This window comes from Morus notabilis, unplaced genomic scaffold, assembly GCF_000414095.1.
Source record: "Morus notabilis unplaced genomic scaffold, ASM41409v2 Scaffold698, whole genome shotgun sequence".
Classification (NCBI taxonomy): domain Eukaryota; kingdom Viridiplantae; phylum Streptophyta; class Magnoliopsida; order Rosales; family Moraceae; genus Morus; species Morus notabilis.
In genome coordinates this window covers 430003-454791 of record NW_010358448.1, presented here as the reverse complement: position 1 = coordinate 454791, position 24789 = coordinate 430003, and the positions used below count along the sequence as shown (strand labels likewise).

Below are 24789 nucleotides of genomic sequence, written 5' to 3'. Positions count from 1 at the left end.
GAAAAGGAAAGAAAAGAAAGGAAAAAGGAAAAAAAAGGAAAGAAAAGAAAAATAAAAGAAAATGACATGTGTAAAATATAACAGTCCAGAAATGCGCCCATACACACTTCTGGATTAAATAAATTACTGTGAATAATTTAAATACCTTAGAATTATTTAACTCAATTAATTAAATCAGATTAGGCACACTAATAATCTCAATTACCTTAATTAATCTCAATTAATTCTTCAGGGTGTTACATGACATTTTTAATAAATCCTCTTATGATGACGTTTTGAAGAAAAACGTATATATGTATTTTTATGTTTTTAAATGGCGTTGTACACCCTTAATTTGACCGGTGAGCGGTCTTATTGCCACGGTTGGTATGAGATTTGCTACCCCATGCTTTCCGTGGCTAGCGCGCTATGATGGTACAACGTCAGGCCCAATATATGATGGATTTTAAAGTTTAAACATGTTTAAAAATAATTATTCTCATGATGATGTTTATTCTTAATGAATAAAAATGTTCATTTAAAGTTGTGAGAATTAAGTGTCTTACTAAGCCCTTGCTTATATAAGTTATTTCATGTTGCAGACAATCTAAAGGGTAAGATGTAGCCATGGAGAATATTGGAGCGGATGCGAGCTATGTGTAATAGGAAAACGGGAGAAATGATCATGGGATGAAAGTGTGTAATGTTAAACAAAGTTTTTACTTTATACTTTTATTGTTTTGGAATTTTGGTTTATGGTGGTTTTGATTTGAAGAATATTTTAGACTTTATAGATTTTAATAATTAAGTTGAACCGAAGGTTATTTTATTTTTCCTTGAGGAAGTTCAAAAATTTTAAAGATAATATATTTTTTTAAAAAAATTAGGCTTTTCTTTAAGTCATTCAAAGTAAAGTGTTTCAAGGTTAATAATTTTCCGCATTCTTTAAGAGGTAAATGTTTGAAAGTTAAGATAACTATGACGATCCGTGATGGGTCGTTACAGTTGAACAATGAATTATACTGAGAATTTGGTTTCTGCGAATTCAACCACAAACTAAGTTGTTCTTAGTTAGGATTGTTAATGGAACTAAGATTGTACGGATGATGGTTAATTTCTAAGTTGCTTGAGTTTTTATTCATGTTCATCTGTGTATGTTTAATGCTTATTTCTATTTTTGTCTAACCATCAACTATAGGATACAAGACTTAGATTAATACTGAAAAGGTTAATTTAAGTTGGATCTAACATAGATGATGCAAGTTCAATATGCTTGTTTAAGTTTGTTGATTTGTGAATGGTATAGGAATATATTATTCATCTTGCATAACTAAATGGAACCAGTACTGAAATCTGTAATCTGAGAACTAGATTCACATAGGAATATGCTGAAAATGGTTTGAAGAATTTAAGTCATAATTAATTCGGAAGAATTTTATGCAAAAATTAAGTTTCAATTAACTGGATTAAAAATGTTGTAGCATTCCTGTAGCATTCCTGTAGCATTAAGGCCTGACTTACAACTAAGGTGAAATCAATAGTCCTAACCCATTTAATCATTGAATTAAGATCTATAGCTGCATTATCATTATCTTTACTATTTCTTGCTGCATTTACATTGCTTCCTTTCGGTCCAATTAGTTTATTGAATTGTAGTTAGTTGATTCTTTTATCAAATTTGGTGTTTGAGGTGACTTTTACATTCTATTATCGATGATTTAATCTTCGTAGAATCGACACTCTTATTCACTCTTTATTATTTGATTGTGGCAGGTGCACTTACGAGCATAAAAATCACGCAACATGCATCAAACAAAAAAAAGGGGGAAAGTTTTTTGAGATTTATTAGACCTAAATGACAATCGTAAACATTCCCTTATAATTTTACTATCTTCCTTTTAAAAGAAAATCATATACTCATACGTGATGATAACATTCCAAAAAGCAACTCCTCACTAACAAAAAGGTCCTTTATGTGACAAAAGCAAACTTCGGGGGTGCAACATGCTACCTATTGATTTGTCAGGGCTAAAGTTAGACAACTCTTGATCCTCAGGGGCAAAAGTTAAAATAACTTGCAAGTGGGGTCCGCTTTCTAAAGAAACAGTGGGGTCGGCAATCCGCATACGACAATAGTGATGAGCAATCTAGCGAACTGACCAGTTAAAAAAAGAAAAAAGAAAAACGACCAAGAGATTCATTCGTTATAAAATATCCCCAAAATAAGAAGGAAAAAAAGAAAAACAAAACTAATTTTATTTTATTTTGGTGTGTTTTCTGAGTTGAAGACTTCACTCGAGACACAACGGGAAGTCTCTCAATCCCATTGTCGGCTCGCACTCGCACTCTAGGGTTTCTGCTTTTCTTCGCCATGGCTGTTTTTCTCTCTCTCTGAACATTTTCTTTCACAAGTAAGTCTCTTTTTTTTTTTTTTTTTTTTTTTTTGCAAAAACTTCTTTACATGTTCTACTCGATTGGTCTTTAGGGTTCTGTTATTAGTCCTTTTTCCTCTTTGCTTTTCTGTCCTTGTTCGTTTATGCTCGATTCGAGTTTGTTTAATCAGTGTTGTTGCGTTCTAGGCTTTCGAGATTTAGAGAGAAAATTAGGGCTTTTTAGGTCTTTTTGTTAGAGCGTACGATAAGAGTTGCAAGTTGAAAACTTTTCGATTATTTGAAAATTTTAAGTTTTTAAGAATTGGTTTGTCCAATCCTTTTCTCACGATTTGAAGCTTGAACAGTAAGAAAATGGTTTTTATATATTTATATACATAAATATACACACACATATATTAGTTGAAACCGCGCGTGTATGTGAATCCGGTAAAAAGGAAAAATATATTTATTAGGGTCTCATTTGGAGAAGTAAAAGAAAATGTATAATAGGATAAAAAGGATAAGAATGAAAAGAAAAAAAAGAGGAAGACAAGAAAAAAATGTATAGTAGGGCAAAAAGAGAAGAATGTAAAAAGGGTAGAAAAAAGAAAGAAGAGAGGAAAGTTTTAAAATATAAGCAAAGAAAGAAGTAAAAAGTAAAAAGTGAAAAAAAAAAAAAAAAAAAAACCTAGTGGAAGGCAAGAAAAAAACAAAAAGAAAACGTTTCGCGTGCATGTGAAACTGCCATGCGAAACTTATTTTGATTTAGTATATAAGGTATAGGATGTTTGATAGGTTTTGAGATATTTAGCATCACGTTGACATACGCCCAACCACATATGTATAGGTGCGTTTGATGGAGTGATATTTTGATTTTTCCCACTTTGTTGTGTACAAGGAAGACATAGTTTAGGATTTGCAATTTTTTCCCCATTTTGTTAAACTGGAATGATTAGATCAGTTGACAAGAACGTGTTTGTTTTTGCTATGTTTCTTTGTCTACTAGTTTCTTTATCGTTACGTAGTCTTTGCTTTGTAAGAATGTACTAAAATAATGAATACTTTAAGGATACATTGCAGGCATGGTAATTCAGCTCTAACATGGTTTTCATTAATGATTGTTTCATTTGAGTATGTAAACTCTTGTTAAGGATGGTATTTGCATTCCATCTTCTAATGTAGTATTTGATTTTAGTTATGTATGATGCTTGTCTTGTTTCTATTATCAGTTAAAAAGTTGTTTGATATTGCCTATTTTGTTTGGTTAGAGTTGTCAAATCGTTTGTTTAAGGTTTCATCCATGCACTTGGGCACGTTACTTGGGTCCGCAGAGACTGGTGTTACTATAGATAGTCTAGTGTGTCTTAGCTCTATGTGTATCGTAGGAGTGCTAATGTCAAATATAATTTTCTGCAGTGCTTTCATGGGTCCACTGTGTGGAAGGACTTCAAAGTTCATCCAAAAAGTAACTGATTGCAATGGCATTTTGTCCTTTTACAAGAGCAACATTGGATATTAGCACATGTTAATGGATCTGTGAAATTTTTAGTGGGGATTTCGAAAAGAGGTTTGGAGATGGAAATGAAATATTAAAATACTTGGGAAAGAGAATGCATCAAGCTTGGGAGTAAATTTCATCAATATTATGATGAAGTAGGAGACAACCCTGAAAGCATCAACTTATTAGTTATTGGAGTCTTCATGTGCAATATTTGTAATTGCTCATTCATGAAAAACCATGTTAGATATGCTTCTAAAAAGAAGCATGTCGGATTTGGTCGCATAAAAATGGCAAGAGGAGATGCTTGATTCATACTAGAGTATCAGTATGCACAATGAAATCGCTTTCCATAGGCAAAAGTGCCATGCGTTTGAAGCGAGCATGTAGCCAGTTGGGTGATATCTGAGATTATTGGAGATAGACTTGGAAATGTCTTATTGCTTTGTGGTCAATTTGGCTCGAGGTTATTAACAATACTTTAGATATAGATATTACACAAGACAGGCATTTATAAGAACTCAAATCTGGTGGATTTTTCAGGCAATATCAATCTTTGTTCTTTGTCAAATGTGCGTGCCTGCATGGCAAACTGACATTTAGTACTATGTCGTTTGGAATCATACATTCAAAGATATTGAAGCAATGAGCCATGCCTTGTAAAATCTTTTTGTGATTCTAAGAGGCAAATCAATTCTGTACCTTAGAATATGGTGTAGGATATTTCCAAAAAGTTGAGGGGGCAGTGTATTGTTTTTCAGTTACTGCTGCTATCGGGCATCTGAATTGTTAGTATTCAAGTGTTGAGTCAACTTCCTGTAATTGCGAAAACGTTTTAGTATTTCATGATAATTCAATGGGCTTTTGTATGTGATTTCTAAGAGATTTGTCTTGCCCTAATTAAGATGTCAATGTTGATCCAATGGGAGAATTTTCTACTTTTATCATACAGCTTTATGTGATTAAGCACTTTTCTAAATTAGAATATTAGTTGGTGTTATTTTGAAGCCTGGTCCTGTTATTTCCATTTTTATAAAAAAATGCTTGTAATGAAATTATGTTGCTCTAGTTCGTATTTATTAGCCTCTTACATTTCATTCTCTTGAACTTGTCAATTTTTTTCCTTGATGTTCACTGTATGCCGATAATGTTTCCAATTGGAGGTATAAGGTCCTACTATGCATAATCCAGCATTTAACTTTTGCCAGAAAAAAAAGCCTTGCATTTTACCGATAGGAGTGGACCTTACATGGAAGGAAAAAAGAAGGCATTTTCTCCAAGGCAAAGGCTAAATACTAATCCGTAATACGTAGAATCATAATATTGACTAAAATCACTGTGGTTGGTCAAGTCAAACAGGTTGGTCAAGTCAAACATTTGAATTGTTATTTTTTCTCGAGTCAAACATGTAAATTTTTCTCAACTTGTTTTGTTTTCTGAAGGTAAATTTTTGGCATTGTCTTGTCATTATCTTTTGTTTGATTTTTTGATTGAATTATAAACTTTTGTACTTCATTCGTTTATGCTTTGTAGAGTGGTTATTGTTCATCTTTTAATTGTTTTTCTGTTTCAAATTGTAAGTAACAAACTTCATATGTTGCTTTTCCATGAGTTGCTTTGGAATAATTTCAAACTTGTAGATACAAAATTTATTACCACCGTATAAATAATATTTTATATCATACTCAAGGGGAAAAAAAGGAGCATGGATGTATCAAGTCACTGAGACTGATTTGTTTGTTGTTTCCTCGTACCTTCAGATTGTCCTGCATATGGTCTACTAACAATAGTGCTCCTTCAGGCCTGAGAAATGAGTGGAAGTGGAAGGAAACGCTCTTCTAAATGGGACCAGGCTCAATTTGATGATGAGAATGCTCAAGATGATAGCTGGCATGGAAAATCAGGTAGGTCATTTTATCCCAGAGAATCAGGGCATGGATGGCAGTCTCCGGAGCTTGTTGGCAATAATGGTTCAAAGTGGTCTGCTTTAGAAACAAATGATCTAAGATCTAAGCGTGATTCAGTACTTCCATCTAGAGAATCCCGAGGTTCACATAAGAATGAGAATATTGATAAGGATGACAAGAGATACGTAGAAGAGTCCATGGCATATAAGGATGACAAGAGATATGTAGAAGAGTCCATGGCATGGGATGCCAATGAAGATTATGGTACAAGAATGTCTCCGGGTCTTGATGAATGGAGACATCAACATCCTAGTCAATCTCCTAAAAGTGGCTGGAGCAGGTCACTGAGGTCGGTTCTACTTCAATCATGATATATCAAGTTCTTGGGTGGCCTTTTTTTTTAAATTTTTTTTATTTTAATCTAATCTAATGTATCAGCTATTTAGATGTGATATAAGTTGTTTTTTTATAGCAGCATACTGTTGCTCCTTTCATTTAAATGGATACATGTTCATTATCTTTGTTTCCATTAAATGTGATTCTTCGCCCTTTATGTGAACTTTGTTTCTCCAACCAAGGAACGACATTACTTGGCTAATTTTTCATGGATTCACATTCAGAAGTTTTACACTTTGTGTTATTGAGAAGTTTTGCTTTTTGATCTCATGGAGTTTTTTAGTTTGGTATTTTACAAGGGATCGTTGCACTCAGCTTTTCTAGTCATTTTGGATTGAATTTTCCTTTTCTTGCCTTGTTAATGGCTACTACATGCAGGGATAGGAGCAGAAGCCGGAGTAGGAGCAAGAGTAGGGGTAGGAGCAGGAGTCCTGTTCGTAGTCTCAGGAGAGAATCAGGGTTTCCTGATAGAAGTAGAAGCAGATCTGGAGTATCCAGTCAATTGTGTAAAGACTTTATTGCTGGGAGATGCAGGAGAGGAAACCATTGTATGTTTCTTCACGAGGGTAATGAAGATTATGATGATTACTGGGATAGTAGACATAGGAAAGGTACAAGCTCAAAATATTCCAATCTTGATACTAGAGACTACCCATTAAGGAGTGGACGTCCTTCTGTGCCTTGTAATGATTTTGTGAAAGGAAGGTGCCGGAGGGGGGCATCTTGCAGGTTTGAGCATCATGGTGTGTCAGATGGATTCAGCAAAGGGTATTCTAACGAGGTGAGTAGAGACAAGGAAAATGACAGAATGAAAAGAGATAATTCTGCTGAGCGAGGTGTTGAGCACGAATTCCGTAGGACTAGTGATATTCCTTGCAAGTTTTTCGCTGCAGGAAACTGTCGTAACGGGAGGCATTGTCGGTTTTCTCATCATAGTCAGCCCTATGAAAGTCCTGATAGGAAATCACAAGATAGGTGGGCCTCAGGTCGCAAACCAGATGATGTTAACCGGGTGTTTGATGGTCATGGTTCAAAATGGAATGATACAGTTATTGTGCCAGATGCGGCAAAGTTGAATGAGGACATAAATAGAAATATCTGTACACGAGATTCAAGTTCTACTGGTTGGTCTATGAATGATAGATTGAGAAGTAGTGTGAATAATGAGAGTACTACTAATGCTGATCCAACTAGTAGTTGTGCAGCAGCTAAAAACAATGAGAAGGAAGCCCTTCAGTGGAAGCCAGATAATGCAGGAGTTAGCACGGGTCTTCATGAATCAAGACATGCTGAGAAATGGCTTGGTGGTATGGATATGTCTCCTGATTGGAACTACACAGTCTCATCTGCGAATCGTACTGTGAAAGAAGAGCAGAGTCGCATTCCTCCGTATTCTGAATCTTTCAATGACATGTCTTTAACTACTAGCAAACAGAATGTTAATCGAGAGGCAACAGGTCAAATCAATGTTGCTGCCTCGGTCGTACCACCGATGATAGTTGATAAATCTTTCTTTCCGCCAAAGCATGATTTGAGGGATGACACTGCTACGGCATTGCAATATGATGACAATAGTGCAGTTATAAAAGCTGTCAGTTCACGTGCTGACCTAAACATCTCTGCTAATATTACACCAACTCAAAGTTTTGACCAGAATGTCCAGTGTGCGAGTGTTTTTCCTTTTTCAAGCTTGAACACAACTGGGCAAAGTCAAGTAGTGATCCCAACTGTACCTCAAGGAGGAATTCTAAAAAATCCACAAAATAGCGCACCATCCATAGAGGCAAATTCCACTACAAAACCAGAGTTTCTGGATGCAAAAACATCATTAGTTAATTCTAGAATTGCTCCAACTCAGAATATAGGAAGTGGTGAACAACTCACCAACCTTACCAATCTTTCAGCTTCGCTTGTGCAGTTATTGGGAAATGGACAGCAACTTCCACAACTTTATGCAGCTCTTAATTCCAACAACTCAACGGGTGCCCCGTCCTTTGCCAACACCGAAGCGCTTGTTTTTCCAGTTTCTACATCTAGTGTTCAACCAGATCCAGCCATTGTGCCACATAAGCATTATGATCCTAGACAAGCAAGCACAGAATCTAAAAGGCCTGAAATCAGTAACAGTCCTTCGGGTGTCTTACCAAATACCACTATGAAGACAAGTGTTTCATATGGAAGATCTGAAATGCAATTACAAAACCTAAATCCACAGCCCTTGTCTGGGGCATTAGGTTTGGATTCCAAACAGCCTGGTGATTTAGTAGAAGAACCCAAGCAGGAGATGCAGGGTTTGACTACACTGGAGCCAAATGTGAGTTCCGATTTTAGCAAGGGAAAGAATGAACTGGGTTCTGGGGATAACAAGAAAGCACTGGAAGAAAATAGGAAAGTCGAAGACGGTGATCCTGTGGATGGGGTAGATAAAGAAGGGGCTAATGACGGCAAGAAAAGCAAGGACTCAAAGGGAAGCCGTGCATTTAAATTTGCACTCGTGGAGTTTGTTAAAGAGCTTCTAAAACCAACATGGAAAGAGGGTCAAATTGATAAAGATGCTTACAAAAACATAGTGAAGAAGGTGGTCGACAAAGTGACGAGTACTATGCAGGGGGCTAATATTCCCCAAACGCAAGAGAAGATCGATCATTATCTGTCATTTTCAAAGCCAAAGCTTACAAAACTTGTACAGGTGAGTGCTTTTCACAATTTCCCATTATGTGCACACGTGAATGTTACCTACAAATTCCGAAGTAATGTCTATTATAACGTTGTAATGTTATTTACTCAAACTGAAGTTGGCTTTGTCGTCTTATGTCGCAACAAAATCTTTGTAATTATACATAATGTTTATTATTGTTCACTTTTTCTATTATCCTGACCCTGTTTATAACTTAGTATTCACTTTTGCTATTATCCAGACCCTGTTTATAACTTAGTATTCAACTCTATCCTCTTGTAAATTGCTTTAACTAGAAAACTCTCTCTATTTCTCTCTGTCTCTCGGTCTCTACGCATGCAAACATGCTTGCGCACATGCACACACTTGTACATAGCTTTTTTAAAATTATTTATTTAGGCATTATTGTTTTACTTCATTATTTTGTTGTTAGTTGTGATCTAGAATGGGATGATGCTCTACATTATGTAGCCCGACAGAGTCTCAAAAGCCTTATCGAAGTATTTGTTTGTGAAAGAGTGCAATGTGGTTTAGATTAGTTGAAAAATTTAGAATTCACTCTTTGTACTTTAGTCCTTTTTCTCGTGTTTTTGAGGTTTTTCTCATCTTATGGTGAGCCCAACCTCCGCCGGCCCACATGATGCTGGTAAGTCAATAGGTATCAAAAGCTGGTCTAAATTCCATGTGGGTGACCTTTTGGTGGATTCAAAATCAGGACCTTCCGCTTGAATGTTATGGTCCACTCAAACCGAACTATTCTTTAGAATCGACCTTTAGTTACTGTCATTGTCATTAAATTTACTTTCGTCTCTTTTAGTACCTTTTTATGCAAGTGCCTCTTTTTATGTTGCCTCTGCAACTTGCAAGTTTGTGGTAGGACTTTTTTGTTATGTTTTGTTTGCTGAATTGCCAAATGGCTGTTTGTTATGCTGTTTTGTGCCAATGGTAGGCTCACAGTTTTTTAATTAGTTGCTCTCTACACTTCTTCTTTAGCCATTTATTTGTATTTTAATTTTCTTCTAAGATCATGTTGTAAGTATTCATTCCTTTATTCGGTTGTTGCAGGCATACGTGGAAAAAAATCAGAAGGGCTAAACGAGACATCAAATTCAAATTTCTATTTATATGTTCCCTGTACCATAAAGCAAAGCTGTCATGACAGTGCATTTGTATTTTATGCTTCTGCACTCCTACAAAATTCCCAGTTTTATATGTTTCTTAATGTTTGTTAACATGGTCAGGTAAAACTTAGAACTAAAAATGGTAGATATTATAGCTTTGTGTTTGGATTTTTAGTATTTGGATAAACTTTCAGCATTTGAGTATGGGCATTTTATAGTGCTTCTTAGTAATCAGTTTTGCAGGGATTGGATAATCTTTACCTAAAAATGTCGAGGAGCTCCGTGAGCTCCAACGTCGGAGGTAGGTTCTTCCGCAATGTGTGGGGCCAACCCGTGTCGAAATGGCCGTAACCCCGGTAATATTCTATGGAGGGAGATTGGACTTCTTATTTTTATGTTTCATTTGTTACATGTTAAACTCTAGCTTGACCTCACTCGGGCAGAATTTCTTGCTTTTATCCTTTTGAAAGTGTGTCTGCCTCTTGAGTACGTTAACCTAGAAGACTTTCAAAATGGTCAAAGAAAGAAAATGTATTATTATCACATTATGCATGCAAATGTGCTGTTCTTCCGTGTAAGAAATAGCCGACAGCATGGACAAAGGGCTGCTTGACGAAACCAAACGACCTTATATATTGAACTTTCCCACTTGGATATATACTATAATATCACAATGGATTATTCATCAAGTTCTGCTAGCTACTTTTGGATTTATATAAGCAAAATCAACAAAAATATGAATTAACTTGGAATTTCTTGTTTAACTATAATACTATTATTGGCCAATAGTTTATTTTTATTAAAAAGAGCACTTTTTATCATTCCACTTTCTAATAGACAAATTAAGCACTAAAAATGGATGAATATTGTTCTTCCTTTCGAAGGAAAAAGAAAAAAAAAAAATTCATTCTCTGCTTTATTTACTTCCCTTTTCAATTCAATTATCGTTTTTTCATTGCATTCATTATGGTTTGACAAACATGTCTTTAAATGTTTAGAGTTCATAAGTAAAGCATGAGCAGGTTATAGGAAAAAACGAGAACTTAGTAGTCATTGAATGCGATATAGTCAATAATTCAGATTCCGAAATTTTAGTAAATATGGCATAATATTTAATTGACATGGTTTTTTAATTGATGTGGTATATTATTATTGTAGGGATGTTAAAAAAGACATGAATAAGTGGATATAGGAGTCTAATTAAAATTTTAGTTGATCTAATATATTATTGTTGTAGTGATGTTAAAAAAGACATGAATAAGTGGACATAGGAATCGAATAAAAAGAATTCAAGAATTAAAAAAAAAAAAAAAAAAACCATGGCATTTCTAGTGATTTTTTTTTTTTTTTCATGTGAAGTGTGAACTATTTTATAGTTTCTACCACTTCATGAGTTGGACCCGATACATAACTTTGTTCCGTACTTTCATCACCCACTATGTCATGAACAATTATCCACCAAAGAGTAATTCCAAAGCATATACCAAACATTAATATGAGGGTTTAAATTAAGGTCATTTTAGTTTTAAAATTAGAACTATGATTTATGGTTTGAATTTGGCTGGTTTTATTTTTTGAGGTGGTTCTGGAACCGGAATCAGAATCAAAAGTTTAAACCATCCAAAATCAAAAGAGAGGTGGTTTTATTTTTTGATGTGGTTCTGGTTTAAAACATAACATCAAAATTCAAACCTTAAATCAGAATCATTCAAACTAAATATTAGTTTTCAAGAACCATTTTTTACTTTTTGCAAACAAAGGTTTGAACATTTCATTACGTCTTACTCTACTCGTTGCAAACAAAGGTTTGAACATTTCATTACATCTTACAAAAAAAAAAAAGGACATTTCATTACATCGTTGTCAGAAACATTATTGGGAAGATATCATAATTAGTATATAGCAAATCAGATAAAACCTAAAAATTTTTGTTTGTCCTACACGCATTTTTACCAAGAAACCATACCTTTTTGTTTTTTTTTCTTGACAAGAAGTGGCAACTAGGATAAAACCTACGGGTACATTACAATATTTGGCATCCAATAACAAGCAAATTCCCGCCTCAAATTCCCCAATCAATTTATTGAAACCAACCAACCATATCCATACTCGTTCATACGTGAGATAATCTTGTGTAATTTTGTTTTAATTTGCTTACCAAAGTCCATCATTTAATGCATCAATGCACAGGGCCAAGTACATTTATGAGCTCCAATGCATATTCTATATTTACCTTTTATTGAAACCCCCCCATATATTCTATACTACCAATATTATAATTACGCGAACTTTCAATTATTTGACTGTGATATAGATGTGAGTACAAACCACAATTTAGTCTAATATAGCATCTGCTAATCATATAATACCGAAGATATGTAAATCTAGCATTCTTCGTTACTGCTAAACCAATTAATGTTGCTTCAAAGATGCCACCATATTATAGTTTGTAAATTAATTAAGGATAGGGTTTCATCAAATAGTTTGACTGTTCAAGTAATGTTTTTGTACTTTATTATTACTGAATCACCAACAGAATAAGGTAGGAATAATTTGAGTTTTCACGTGACGTAAGGATACAAATTTACAATTGAAAAATAGATGGTTACTTTCCTTAGTTACTGCTACAGCTTTCCTTGCTCCCTACATGCATGCAATTGACAACATCGGTAGTAATATAATAAGGATCATATTGATGGAGTTAATTCAGTGGTAGATATTTCAGCCGTTACACTTTTACCAGAATTCTCAACCACTTTATAAATAAGGAGGTTGATATTGTTCTTTCAAATACATGTGTTGATTTAGAAGATATTGATGATCCCGTTTCTAATTAGCAGAGATAAAACTACTAAATAAAATTTAAGATAATCCCAAATGATCAGACATATGCCTTCTTTTTCGCTATATAAATATAGGGTATATAGTATGCGATTTTAAGTTCTAGAGATCAGTTTCAATGTTAAGTTTGATTAGAAAAAAGGACTAACCATTAACTAAAACATAAAAGCCTAAGAAAGGTTAACAAAACCCAAAACCAAAAGCAAACGGGATAAAACATCAAAAGAAGCACGTCGTTATATGTTCTCGTATATCGTGATTTATCTTAATATGTACACGGATTAAAAAGGGATTAAAAAAGTTCCAAGTATAGAGGATGTAGTTTCAACCGCACATTCTTTGGTGAAGCCGAGACGCTACTAGAAGTATATATTCATATATAGCTCATGCATATATAAGCCCTTTCATCGGGACTTGCAAATTAACTAGATTGTCTTTTTTCCACGTCCCCCGATTTTGTACTATACATATATATATATATATGTATGTATGTGTGTGTATATGTTTGTATATATCAAATGACAAGTTAATAATTTGCATTATTCTGGGTACGTTAGGGCCTGAGTTGTCGATTTCATTTTTCTGCAAATGAATCAGAATTATTACTGGTTTCCCTGTGAAGAAGGATCGAATGCAAAGCAACAGAAGCAGCTTGCTTTTTGGTTTCTTAAATGGAAATGGAGGGACAAGAATGAGACGTGACTTGTAAGAACCCCTAGGCTCAATGGCTACGTACGTTAGGGCAGGGAATCAAAGACGGAAAAAAAATAAAATAAAATAAATTTTTTTTGGCTCTTTCCAAACCTATTTGGAGTATCTTATATAGGGTAAAAAGAATATCACGAGTACTACAATCTATTCTGTCAGAAATCTCCCTTAAATTCTATTAAATTCACATGTTTTTTAATTTTTAATATAATTATAATGTGATAAAACAGTTAAGAACTGCAAAATAATCTTGGCAAAGTATTTTTTCTTTTTCACCTTATCATATAATCTTCTTTAATATTTTCCATCTCTTAAAATGTTGAACCCAGAACTCAATATATGAATTGGTTCACGGTTTTAAATTGGTACAGTTTTGAATTTTAGGTTTGAACAGAAAATTCTGAATCTATGTGTTTTAAACTCTAATCCAAACTACCATTAAGAAGTATAAATTAGTCTGAACTCTAAACAGAAAATAAAACATTACACTAGAGAACTGGTGTTTAGATAGTATGAAAATTATCATGAAAAGGCCAGTAATTAATGAAGCCTCTGTTATACGGCAGTAAATAAGTTTTAAAATCATATACGTAAATTAATTAAAGATGGTAAGTTCTAAAAAACTAGTTCAGAACTAATTCAGCCAAATATTTATATTCAAACACCAATTTGAATCAGGCTTAAAGATTCAAACTCATGTGTCAAATACGCTCGATCGAAAACAACTCTCACACCTACTGAACATCATTTTTATGAATAAGAATTTATGTATCCAGTTACCGATGAGCCTTTTTTAGGTCCACATTAAAAGCCAACAAGGGAAACAACGCTTTTTCTTTTACCCTTTTCCTAAATAGGGAAACTTTGAATTTTTTTCTCACTCTGATCTCCACGCAAGTCACTATAATCAAGAATTTATGGTGGGGACAAGTGGGGCGAATCATGGGGTTGAATCTCACGACTCCTTTTTTTTTTTTTTTTTTTTTTTTTTTCTTTTGACAATAATATCAGTGATGGAAAATTAAATGCATATGTAGTCAGATGATCTGATCCTGTCCATTAATATTACTTCTAAAAGTACCTACTCTTCCCCCCCTTTTTTTTCCCTTCTATACATGGTGACAAACCTCAAAAGTATCTCTCCTATTCAAGGCTAATTAATTAGCTCTTTGAACTAAACTAGAACAAGAGGTAAAAATAAATAAATAAATAAGGTTCTCTTGTAGAAGATTAATAATAGAAGCTTTTATCTTGGAAAGAATTCTTACTCGAAAGGAATTAATTTATAATGATCAGCAGCAGGGACAGTAAATCTTATCATATTAATAGTGAAGTTTGTTTCTAATTAGCAGCTAGATTTTTATTATATCTTGTAGAATCTGCGTTTTCTTTGATCATAATATGTACAATGATATAAATTACTAAAGTTCCAGAAAACTCCCATGCGTGACTTGGAGATTAAATGTTGTTTTCTCTTCAATTTTTTATAACTAGCTTACATTTTCCTGGGAATTGAATCGATCATTTCTTGAGTAGGTAAGTTCATAGACAAGTCACCTTTTTAAAGGCTTAACATTGATTGATGCAATATCTGTCCTTGTGAATTAAATCATCATACACACGTACCCTATTAATTAATTTATATTGATGATGATGATCTAGCTGCATACATACATACATACATACATACATACATACATACATACATATATATATGCGATATATTTTCCTTAGTCTAGTTAAGTTAAGCTCTAGGTAGCTTTGCTAGCTTCAACAGTACACATGTACATGCACATGCAGAGGATAATTGATTCACTCTTCAAAGTTACATGACATGTTTCCGTCTTGTGAGTTCAAAAATTAAAAAGAAATAAAAATTATGAATACTAATTATGATGCTTATTTTATTACAGCTAATTACTAATTAGCTTGATATATGTATATTAATTCCATTAATGCACACAAACTAGTGATCTGCTACATCATGCATAGGGGTCTTCCGGAAAACCCTAGGAGGGGCAAGATTAATGATTGCTTTTGTGCATGCGCAAGTGTAGAAACGGCAGATATATAATTTTAACAATATTATTTGGTGTTGGCGCTTGTATGTAATAAAACAAAAAAGGATGACCTAATTCACTTGTGCCACACGATCTTATCTTCTTTACAGGCAGGCTGATGATGCAATCAAGTCTACACAATAGTCCTTCCATGCACCTTTGAAAAATAAATAAATAAATAAATAACTAAATAAATAAAGAATAGTCCTTCCATGCATCTGGATAAATATGGTCTTTTTTTTTTTGGAAAAAATTAGGAGTTCCTTGATGTCAATTTGGAAATCCCGAGGCCCACTAATGGAACAGAAATGAACTAATTACTCAATTCTACTCAAAAGATGAATCTAATTTTTAATTATTGCATCACACACTCAACACCGTACAACACATTAGTTGAACAGGGATCTTAAAGTGAGGTTATGGAGTATCGGACTCTAGACGCATCTTAAGAGAAGAAAAAAAAAACATTTTTACCGCTATACTAATTCATTGTGGGCCGCTACGAAACTCATCTTTTTTACTTGTGTATAATGCTACACCCTTAATGTTCTATAAAATTGTTCATGAAACATCCACACACACGTAGATAATAAAGAAACTTCAAAAACCGTCGCCAAAAATATCCTAATTAAAAACACAACACGTTACATTGATTGAGGTTATAACCTAATTAATTAATCAATTGAACAGTGAACTAGATCTAGGCCGGTGGTTCTGGTGTGTTTACCTTAACTAATTAATGTAGGAGCTCAAGTGATATAAAATCATGAATACAATCTAGTTGGAATTAAAGACAATTGTTGAATATTCGTACCATGAAAAAAAAAAAAACCATATTCATCGATCGTCCCCAGCAGACAAAAGAGAAAGTGCGTATGAAATTCCATTAATGTTGCATATATCCCGAGTTCTTTGATCACGGCTCTACTTTATATATATAATATATATATATATATATATGTAGCTAGCCTAGATACTGGCCGTATATATCCCTTTTGCTCAACTGTTTAAAGACTATAGTCCGTACACATCTCCTTCAATATACATAGATTTATGTACCTTTTTGGATCATCCATAGCCTAATTAATTACATGATCTACTGCCAGTCTGCCCTTACAATTTTGCTAGCTTAAAGTAACAAAAATAAAACCATACCTACATGCATCTTTTCTGCACCCTAAATGGCTTAATAATGGAACCATATTACATATGGCACAGCCTATATGCATATATGTGTGTGCGTGTGTGTGTATATATATATATATATATACACACATATATATAATTAATAAAAAGAGAGAAATCATTAAAATCCTAATTAGATCTCTTGATATATATATATATATATATTTTTTTTTTTTTTTTGAGCATAAATCAACGATCCATTATATCATAAATTTGCAGACAGCCAGTATATATCAATGTATGTATCTTGCCAACAAGGCCACAATATTCTAATCATTATCTTATATATCATTCTTCATGTTTTAGTATCCCTTCATCGTCATTATTTTGACCGGCTAATTATGTCCATCGAGTTGATCATAGATAGTCCGCAAGTTTCCAAATTCAACGTATATATGATTGTGACATAAAGTGTCTTCATGTCGACATGGGGAACATGAGTAATACCCACAGAAGATAATTTTAAAGTCCATATTTGTTACAAACAACATAATTTACATAAATAATAATTTCTGGATCCTGCATGTGATCACTTGAATATGAGTCATTATGATTCGTTGAAAATTGATCAACCGATCATCGTTTCTTTTTTTTATTTTATTTTATTTTATAATAAGTAAATAGGTTGAAGGGATAACCAATATCAGAGATGTAGAGAAAAACATCCCAATTAGATTCTTACCTAATTCTTATCTTTTCCCAATACAAAGCTCCTCATTGAAGTTTATTTTAAATAAAAAAATAACAAAAGAAGTAAAAGATAAGCGAATCCCGCCAAAAGGTGCACAAGCGTAGCGCTAAAGCAGAGAAAATGACTAACAAAAGACCTAAGAAAGGCAAGGATCGATGATATTATTGCTTAGATAAAAGATTAAGAAAGGCCTTACTAAAACCCCCTTTCAAAAAACCTATAAACCTGAAAGGAGGAGAAAAAAAAAATGGTGCATGATCGATCGATCCGGCCGAAAAAGACCTGAAAGATTAAGAAAAAAAATGGTGCATCTGTTTGCATCACTAGACGTTTGATGAGGTCGATCAAGTTCTGATCAGGTTATATATCATTTCACACAACTCGCTCATATTTAGGGTTTATAATCTTCACTTGGAGTACATCTTTGTGTAGTTGATTTAGATTTCTCTTGGCATAATTGATTTCTTTAGCAAGTAGATTTTTTATTGTCAAGTCCAGGGAAGGATATAATAAAATATTATCTACTATTTATTATGTATCTTTTAGCAAGGTAGAGGCATCTAGATTTTACCCTCACGCACATATATTATTTTATAAGCATCAAACTCATCAGAAGATCACCAAGATCATATATATGACATGTTTAGAAGGTATACTCAAATTATGATTCTTAATTTTGACGTTTAAAATTCAATTTAAGAGAAAATTATAGATTTTGACTCTTTAAGTACCTAATTTATTAAAAGTTTCCTTTTAAAAAACTCGACCCCTTGACTTATTCTAGTCTAGAAAGTAAAATAATATGGGCTAATATTGACGGATAGAAATAAAAGGAGACCTCTATTTTAAGAGGTATTTTTAAAATTGCTCTATATAAGAGGTGAAGCCCATATATGTTTAAACCGCATTTTGAGCATGCCCAAAAGAAGTAATCTAAAGGGTTTGTTTTGTTTCTTTTGGTAATTAAGCTTTGTCCTCTATATACTAATTCTTTATTGGAGATGAATTTCCTAGACCAAATTTGTAGCATTATGAAAAACATGGCTCTATATATATCAATTCCTAAAATGAACTAATCTGTCGAAAGGCATATCGCATATGTACTATATAGTGATCAAGATCTATATTTTTAATAGATAGGGTTTGACCGTAGATATACAGACACACACATATATATACATATATATCATGAATATCAGAGTCAAAATGAATATGTTATTCTAGTTTGCTCACATTTTTTCCCATAGGATTAGGGGAATGGGAAGTTGAGGAGTTTAGTTGGGGAGTTGGATTTCAAATTAAATTGGAAGACGAAACTAGATTATTAATTTATAGCCAGCATTCTATATAGTGTGTGTGTGTGTGTGTGTGTATATTTATATACACACACACACATATGTGGAAGTCATACTCAAATGACTTGAATTGGTAAAAGGGTATTCATGATTTAAATGCGGACCAAACTTTACATGTGTTTCAAAGCCAACCAAATTAAAGCTCTTGATCATCAATTCCCCACAAAAGCAACAGAGATGAAAAAATCCAACAAGATTAACTGAAGGAAAAAGCAAAAGCACATATAATAATAATTATTATTATTATTATTATAAAGGAACCCTAGCTAGGATTTCAGTGCCCGTCAGTAAAGAAAAATTAATGGAGATCAGAAGACTGGTCTGACAATTTGTTGCAAAAGCCTGCAAGGTGTCACTTGTTGAAATCATTGATCCTAACGTACGTACTTTCCAGAAATTATTAAAAGAAATTGGATCTTAACCCTAATTCACCTTGATCCTTGTATGCTATGTTCACCTATTAATTTGTCAAGCTAGTTTTACTTAAATTTCCTTTTGACTTAATTAATACCTTTTTCCATAGTATACTTCAGTGAAATTCTGGCTTCCCGTTGATAATTTATTGGACTCATCTCATATAAATTATATATATCGCTTGCCAGAAATCTATATATGTTAATGTCTGTAATTACAAGACTTTTTCAAGGGGCAAAAAGGCCTAACAAGGTTGTCCAAGAAAACCTTGAGAACTATTCAGTATTCTGTTATGGCTATGTTAATTAATGAATTTATGTTATATATGAAGGATTTAAGTATAAATTGCAAGTCACATTGGACGTCTACCAAGTTTTTTTTTTTTTTTTTTTTTTTTTTTGAACTCGAGGTTGAGGAAATTTGAATTCTACACCTCATGATGGAGTTTAGTGTAAAATTACCACTAAATTACGTGTACAAACCACACATGTATCAAATTAATGATAGCTCTTCAAAAAAAAAAAAAAAAAAAAAACAGATGATAATAAGTACTCATGATCTGATAGAGGAGCATTCTTATAAGTCTGAAAATTGTTCCTGATAGTCCTCACCATTCACCAATCCTTGCTAGCTAGTGACTGTGCCAAATTAGCTAAATACTTCATATAAACAACATATATATAACAACTTTGACAATTCCAACACATTATATGATAAGCTCTCAAACGTTATATATATATATATATATATATATATATGAACGAATCCATTTGCATGCAGTTTATATTATATATTCATTTACACAATCGACCTCAATCGATCTATGGATAAATGTAAACGTTGCACTTTTATATATATATATATATATATATATTAATTCTGATAACGTGCGGAGCACGTATTACCGTATTATAGACATTTGAAGACTTTTTATTTACCAAATAATGATAAATTATTTATACAACCATTTAAAAGGAATATGTGTAAAGATAACAATTGACCAAAAAAATTAAGTAGATACATTTGAAAAAAATTATTTTAACCAACTAAAAATAAAATAGAAACACATGTAAAAAAAAATTACTCTTATAAAAGTAAAGTGAGAAACAATATATTTTTAAAAAACACAAAATAAAAAATAAAATGTAAAAAAAAATCACAAAAAGAAATAAAGATAAAACAAAAGGTTAAAAAGTTAAAAAAGAAAAAGAAGTAATTAAGCGGAGGGGCTGCCATGTAGAAAAGTGCTTTGGCTCTTTTATATATTGTTAGATTACTACATGTATTATATCCAACTATATAATGCGTGGATTTTACTATCTTATTTTATATTTAAATAATAATATATCATATTAGTGAAGTTCACATGTCAAACAGTAAATATAAAAAGTGATAGAAAGAGTAACAGAAAAAGTGACACTAGTATTTCTCTAAATGGATACAAAAAATTAAAAAAGAAAAAGATCCATTATTTGCTTGTCCTTATTGTTTTACTGCAAGAGAGAGAGAGAGAAAAAAAAGAAGTAAGAATTCTTGTTTTCTCTCCTCCTCTAATTATATACAACTTAAAGCTCATATGGTTCAATTTTATTTGTCATTTCTTTTTAATTTTAAGAAAAACGGCAAAGAAGCAAATATAAAAAATATAATCAAACACTAAACAAAGATGACAAAAAAAAAACCTAAACAGTGTAAACAACCGCCATTATTTCAAACGAAGATATAAAAAAAAAATCCACAAATCAAAACATCGAAAACGCTAAAAAAGCAAAACTGCTTAACACAAAAAAAAAAAAAAAAAAAAAAAACCCTAAAAAAAAAAAAAAAAAAAAAAAAAAAAAGGTAGAAAAGGTAATCGTGGTTGGCAAGCACGCACTGCTAGCGGTGACGAAGGCCAACACGTACACCACCAGACAAGTGTCTCCTCTTGGAGGCTAAAACCTCCAAAGAACAGGCCGAGATGAAAACTTATGCTCCCGAAAATGCCCCGCTGACTTTCAACGACCTCATCTCTACCTTAACTTCAGCATCCGATGACGACTTGTGAAAAACATTTGGAATTGTGTGCCAAACTTCTGGCTAGCATTCCTCTATTTTTTCACTCACTCTTTGGAATTGTTAACCATTTCTTTTTTGACACTCGTATTTTTTTTTTATTTTTAATTTCTTGTTTATTTATTCACTTGCGTGTGTCCCTTATATGATCTTAACAATTAATGACCCTGCATGTGTGAAACTTTTTACACTTTACAAATTTCTTTTTTCTTTCTTTTTCTAATAAATAGTTTGAAACTACTTGCTAGCGTCAAGCATGTAAGTAGCCACATCCTAACTGTATATTGGCCAATAGACGACATACACATAATTAACACACGCAGCTTACTTTTGAAAAAATATATACGTACCAGTCTGCAGAAGCAATTACCACAAGAACCCTTTATTCTAGCCAAAAAAAAAAAAAGAAAAAAAAAAAACACAAGAATCCTTTAAATATACACGAGCTAGTTTAGTCTACAGTACTCATTTTCCTGCAAAAAAAAAAAAAAAAAAAAAAAAAAAAAAGGTCACAAACAACCAAAGCAAGTCATATGCCATGGAAAACATCAACCACTCAGCTTACAATTATAATAAGCTGACAAACAACTCTTCTTCCTCTTGGGATCTCCAAATACCCAATAACACCAATATTATTATGGATCAAGACCATATGAATCTCCAGTATCTCCACCACCATATTCCCTCTACTCATAATAACATTCCTCTCTTCTTCCCAAACTACCATTCTCATTCCTCACCATCATCATCATCACCACCATGTCTTGATCAGCTTCCATCTTCCAATTCAAACATTTTTAATCATCACCATCATCATCAAGATCAAGAACTAACAACGGAATTAGATGATGGTGATGACCATGATGATGATGAGGAAGATCTGGGAGCCATGAAGGAGATGATGTACAAGATCGCCGCTATGCAGCCGGTGGAAATCGACCCGGCGACCATCCGGAAGCCGAGGAGGCGCAACGTCCGGATAAGTGACGACCCCCAGAGCGTGGCTGCGCGCCTCCGTCGGGAGCGGATAAGCGAGCGGATCCGGATCCTCCAACGCCTCGTTCCCGGTGGCACCAAGATGGACACGGCTTCCATGCTGGACGAGGCCATTCGCTACGTCAAGTTCTTGAAGAGACAAATCCGTCTTCTCGGCCAACCCAACAACAACAACAACTTGATTACTACCAATAATCACCTCTCACCTCCACAATTAGGAGTTAACATAATTAACTCCAACACAGCTAATATTGTCAACTCTCTATGCTTAGCCTCCTCTGCAGAAAATAATATTATTATGAATTGGGGTTTGGACAAATTGGTTCCAACCAAATTAGGTCACACCGGCAGTATTGGCTCGAACCCTACTACTGCAGGTTCAGCAAGCGGGCGGTTTGCCTTTGCTGCGGGCGGCAGTAGCGGCAGCTTTGGCGGAGCTTGATTAGGGTTTAATCATAAGGTAATTATAGTGAAAATATTATACATATTAGTGTCGTAATATTCATGATAAATGATTAGTCTCTAATATGAGTAATTGATGCGCTATATGTACAACTTAATTTTTGTTATAGCCTTTTTTTTCCTGCCAACTGATGTTGGCTTATGTGAAAATAATGTTGTTATTCACATGGAAGATTATAACTGAAAAAAAAAAAAAAAAAAAAAACTAGTTTAATGAAGGGTTTGAGATTGTCTGTGTTGTTAATCTTAGTTAACTTGATTTTTATATATTGATCATATTCTGTTGTTTGTATACGGATCATGAAGCTGGAACAAAGGAAAGTGTTAAGTATCAGTATAAATTATGATAAAATTCAGTTTAGTGCAAGAAAAGAAGAATTTTTTTAATTATTTTTTTAAGAGGGAAGAAGGGATTTGTCCATGGTACTCATGTGGGTAGGAAAAGTGCGAAAAGAGGTAAGCTGTTAGGATATTGTTGACTAAAGAGCCTCCGGAATAATCATAACGGCTGAGTTGGGTTACGTAATACATTATATACATACATATATATATACGTATATTATATTACATGTAATATAATATACGTATATAAACGGAAAATGTACTATTTGTATATATAATATGGAGTTTGAAAAGCTGGCCAGAAAAGTTTGTTTGGTCGTCTCTCTTCCAGGTTAATAAAACAGTGACGTCGGAAAGCTATTGAATATCATTATATTATATATATATATATGTATGTATACTTTCCTATCTATATTACTCTTTCATTTTATATATAATATATAAAATACTTGTGTTTGCGTATTTATAGCATGTTGGAAACACGCATATTACCTATAGCAAGCATATAATTGCATGTGTAATGCTCATGTGTATGTTGACTTATTATATGCTTATTAGAATCAGAATCTTACGATCTATTTTTTACTGATCAGCGGACACGAATTATGTGTTGTTACTCTTTTAATTAATTGGAATAAAATCTAGTCATTGGAGATTTTCTTCTTCTTCTTCTACTATTCTCTTTTTGCTTTTTCCTGCAACGAACATCAATTAGCTAAGGTTTCTTTTTTAATTCTTTTTAACGGATGAATTTGAAGGCTCTTCATTGTCAAGTATCGGGTCGTATTATATCGCTTGGTTTTGTCAGAATATGTTCTTCTTTTTCTTCTTCTTCTTCTTCCTTTTTATTTTTATTTTTTGTTTTTGCTTATTTTTGAGGCGGAGCTATATATGTACATTTGTATGTGTGTGTAAAAACCAAGCATAAGCGACAAACAAGGAAATAAAAAAAGAAACACAAAACAATTGAGATGAAACATGATCGAAACTGATCTTGTTTATGAGTTTCAAGACTCCTCCTCACGCTTCAAACATGAAGAGCGTCGTTTTTATTTCCATTTTCCAATACCAAAGGATGCAAATCCGTCAATTTATCTCTTGGAAGATCCTGAAACCATAATAATTAGCCCTAGTTTTTATGAGGAATTATACATATATAATTATCTAGTTTTTTTTTTCTTCTTTGAACATCAATGCTAATTGGGTACGGGGTCAAATATCATCGTTAACTTACTGTAGACTAATATTATGATTTTCCATGAGTGACCAGATTTTCTTTTTTGCCATTTAAGGGACTAGTTTCCTTTTTTCATTTTGGCATGAGACTGCAGCCTAGCCCGAGATAGCTATTAAAATATACATACATATATATATATATCGATGAAAATATTGTGTGCATATACATTCAAGGCTAAAAGAATCTGCTTATTAATAGTCCATGCATTATAAATTTACAGATTTTTTTTAAATAAAAAATGATAATTTTTTTTTTTTTTTTACTTTTAAAGAAGTATTAAGGCCGCGAACAGATTGGATCCATTATACGTGATAAGTTTTTTACTGGAAAATATACTTATTTACGTTGAGTATTTACCGATAAATAAATTATTTACACCTAATAAATAAATATTTATCAATAATATTGCTATTTACTAATTTCTTATTTATTATAATTATTGTTTTATTTTCTTAAAACGTTTTAAATAGAGCACAATAAATAAGTCTTTTTA

At 33.0% G+C, this 24789-nt stretch overlaps 2 protein-coding genes across 5 annotated transcripts; both read left to right on the top strand.

The window, feature by feature from the left end:
• Positions 1–2234: 2234 nt before the first annotated feature.
• On the top strand, positions 2235–10598 carry LOC21403611 (zinc finger CCCH domain-containing protein 38). Of its 4 annotated transcripts, none has more exons than XM_024161982.1 (5): positions 2235–2390; positions 5058–5208; positions 5651–6105; positions 6531–8841; positions 9895–10598. In XM_024161982.1, the coding sequence occupies exons 3-5, from the start codon at positions 5660–5662 to the stop codon at positions 9922–9924; spliced, it is 2787 nt and encodes a 928-aa protein (XP_024017750.1). In that variant the 5' UTR covers positions 2235–2390; positions 5058–5208; positions 5651–5659; the 3' UTR covers positions 9925–10598. The 4 variants fall into 4 exon arrangements, with proteins under 4 accessions (XP_024017750.1, XP_024017748.1, XP_024017749.1 ...); XM_024161980.1 differs by having other exon boundaries at positions 5610–6105; XM_024161981.1 differs by lacking the exon at positions 5058–5208.
• An 11057-nt stretch (positions 10599–21655) lies between these two features.
• On the top strand, positions 21656–22802 carry LOC21403610 (transcription factor HEC3). Its single transcript, XM_010092562.2, has one exon. It carries the CDS (start codon positions 21798–21800, stop codon positions 22695–22697), a length of 900 nt encoding a protein of 299 aa, XP_010090864.1. The 5' UTR covers positions 21656–21797; the 3' UTR covers positions 22698–22802.
• The last annotated feature ends 1987 nt before the right edge of the window (positions 22803–24789 follow it).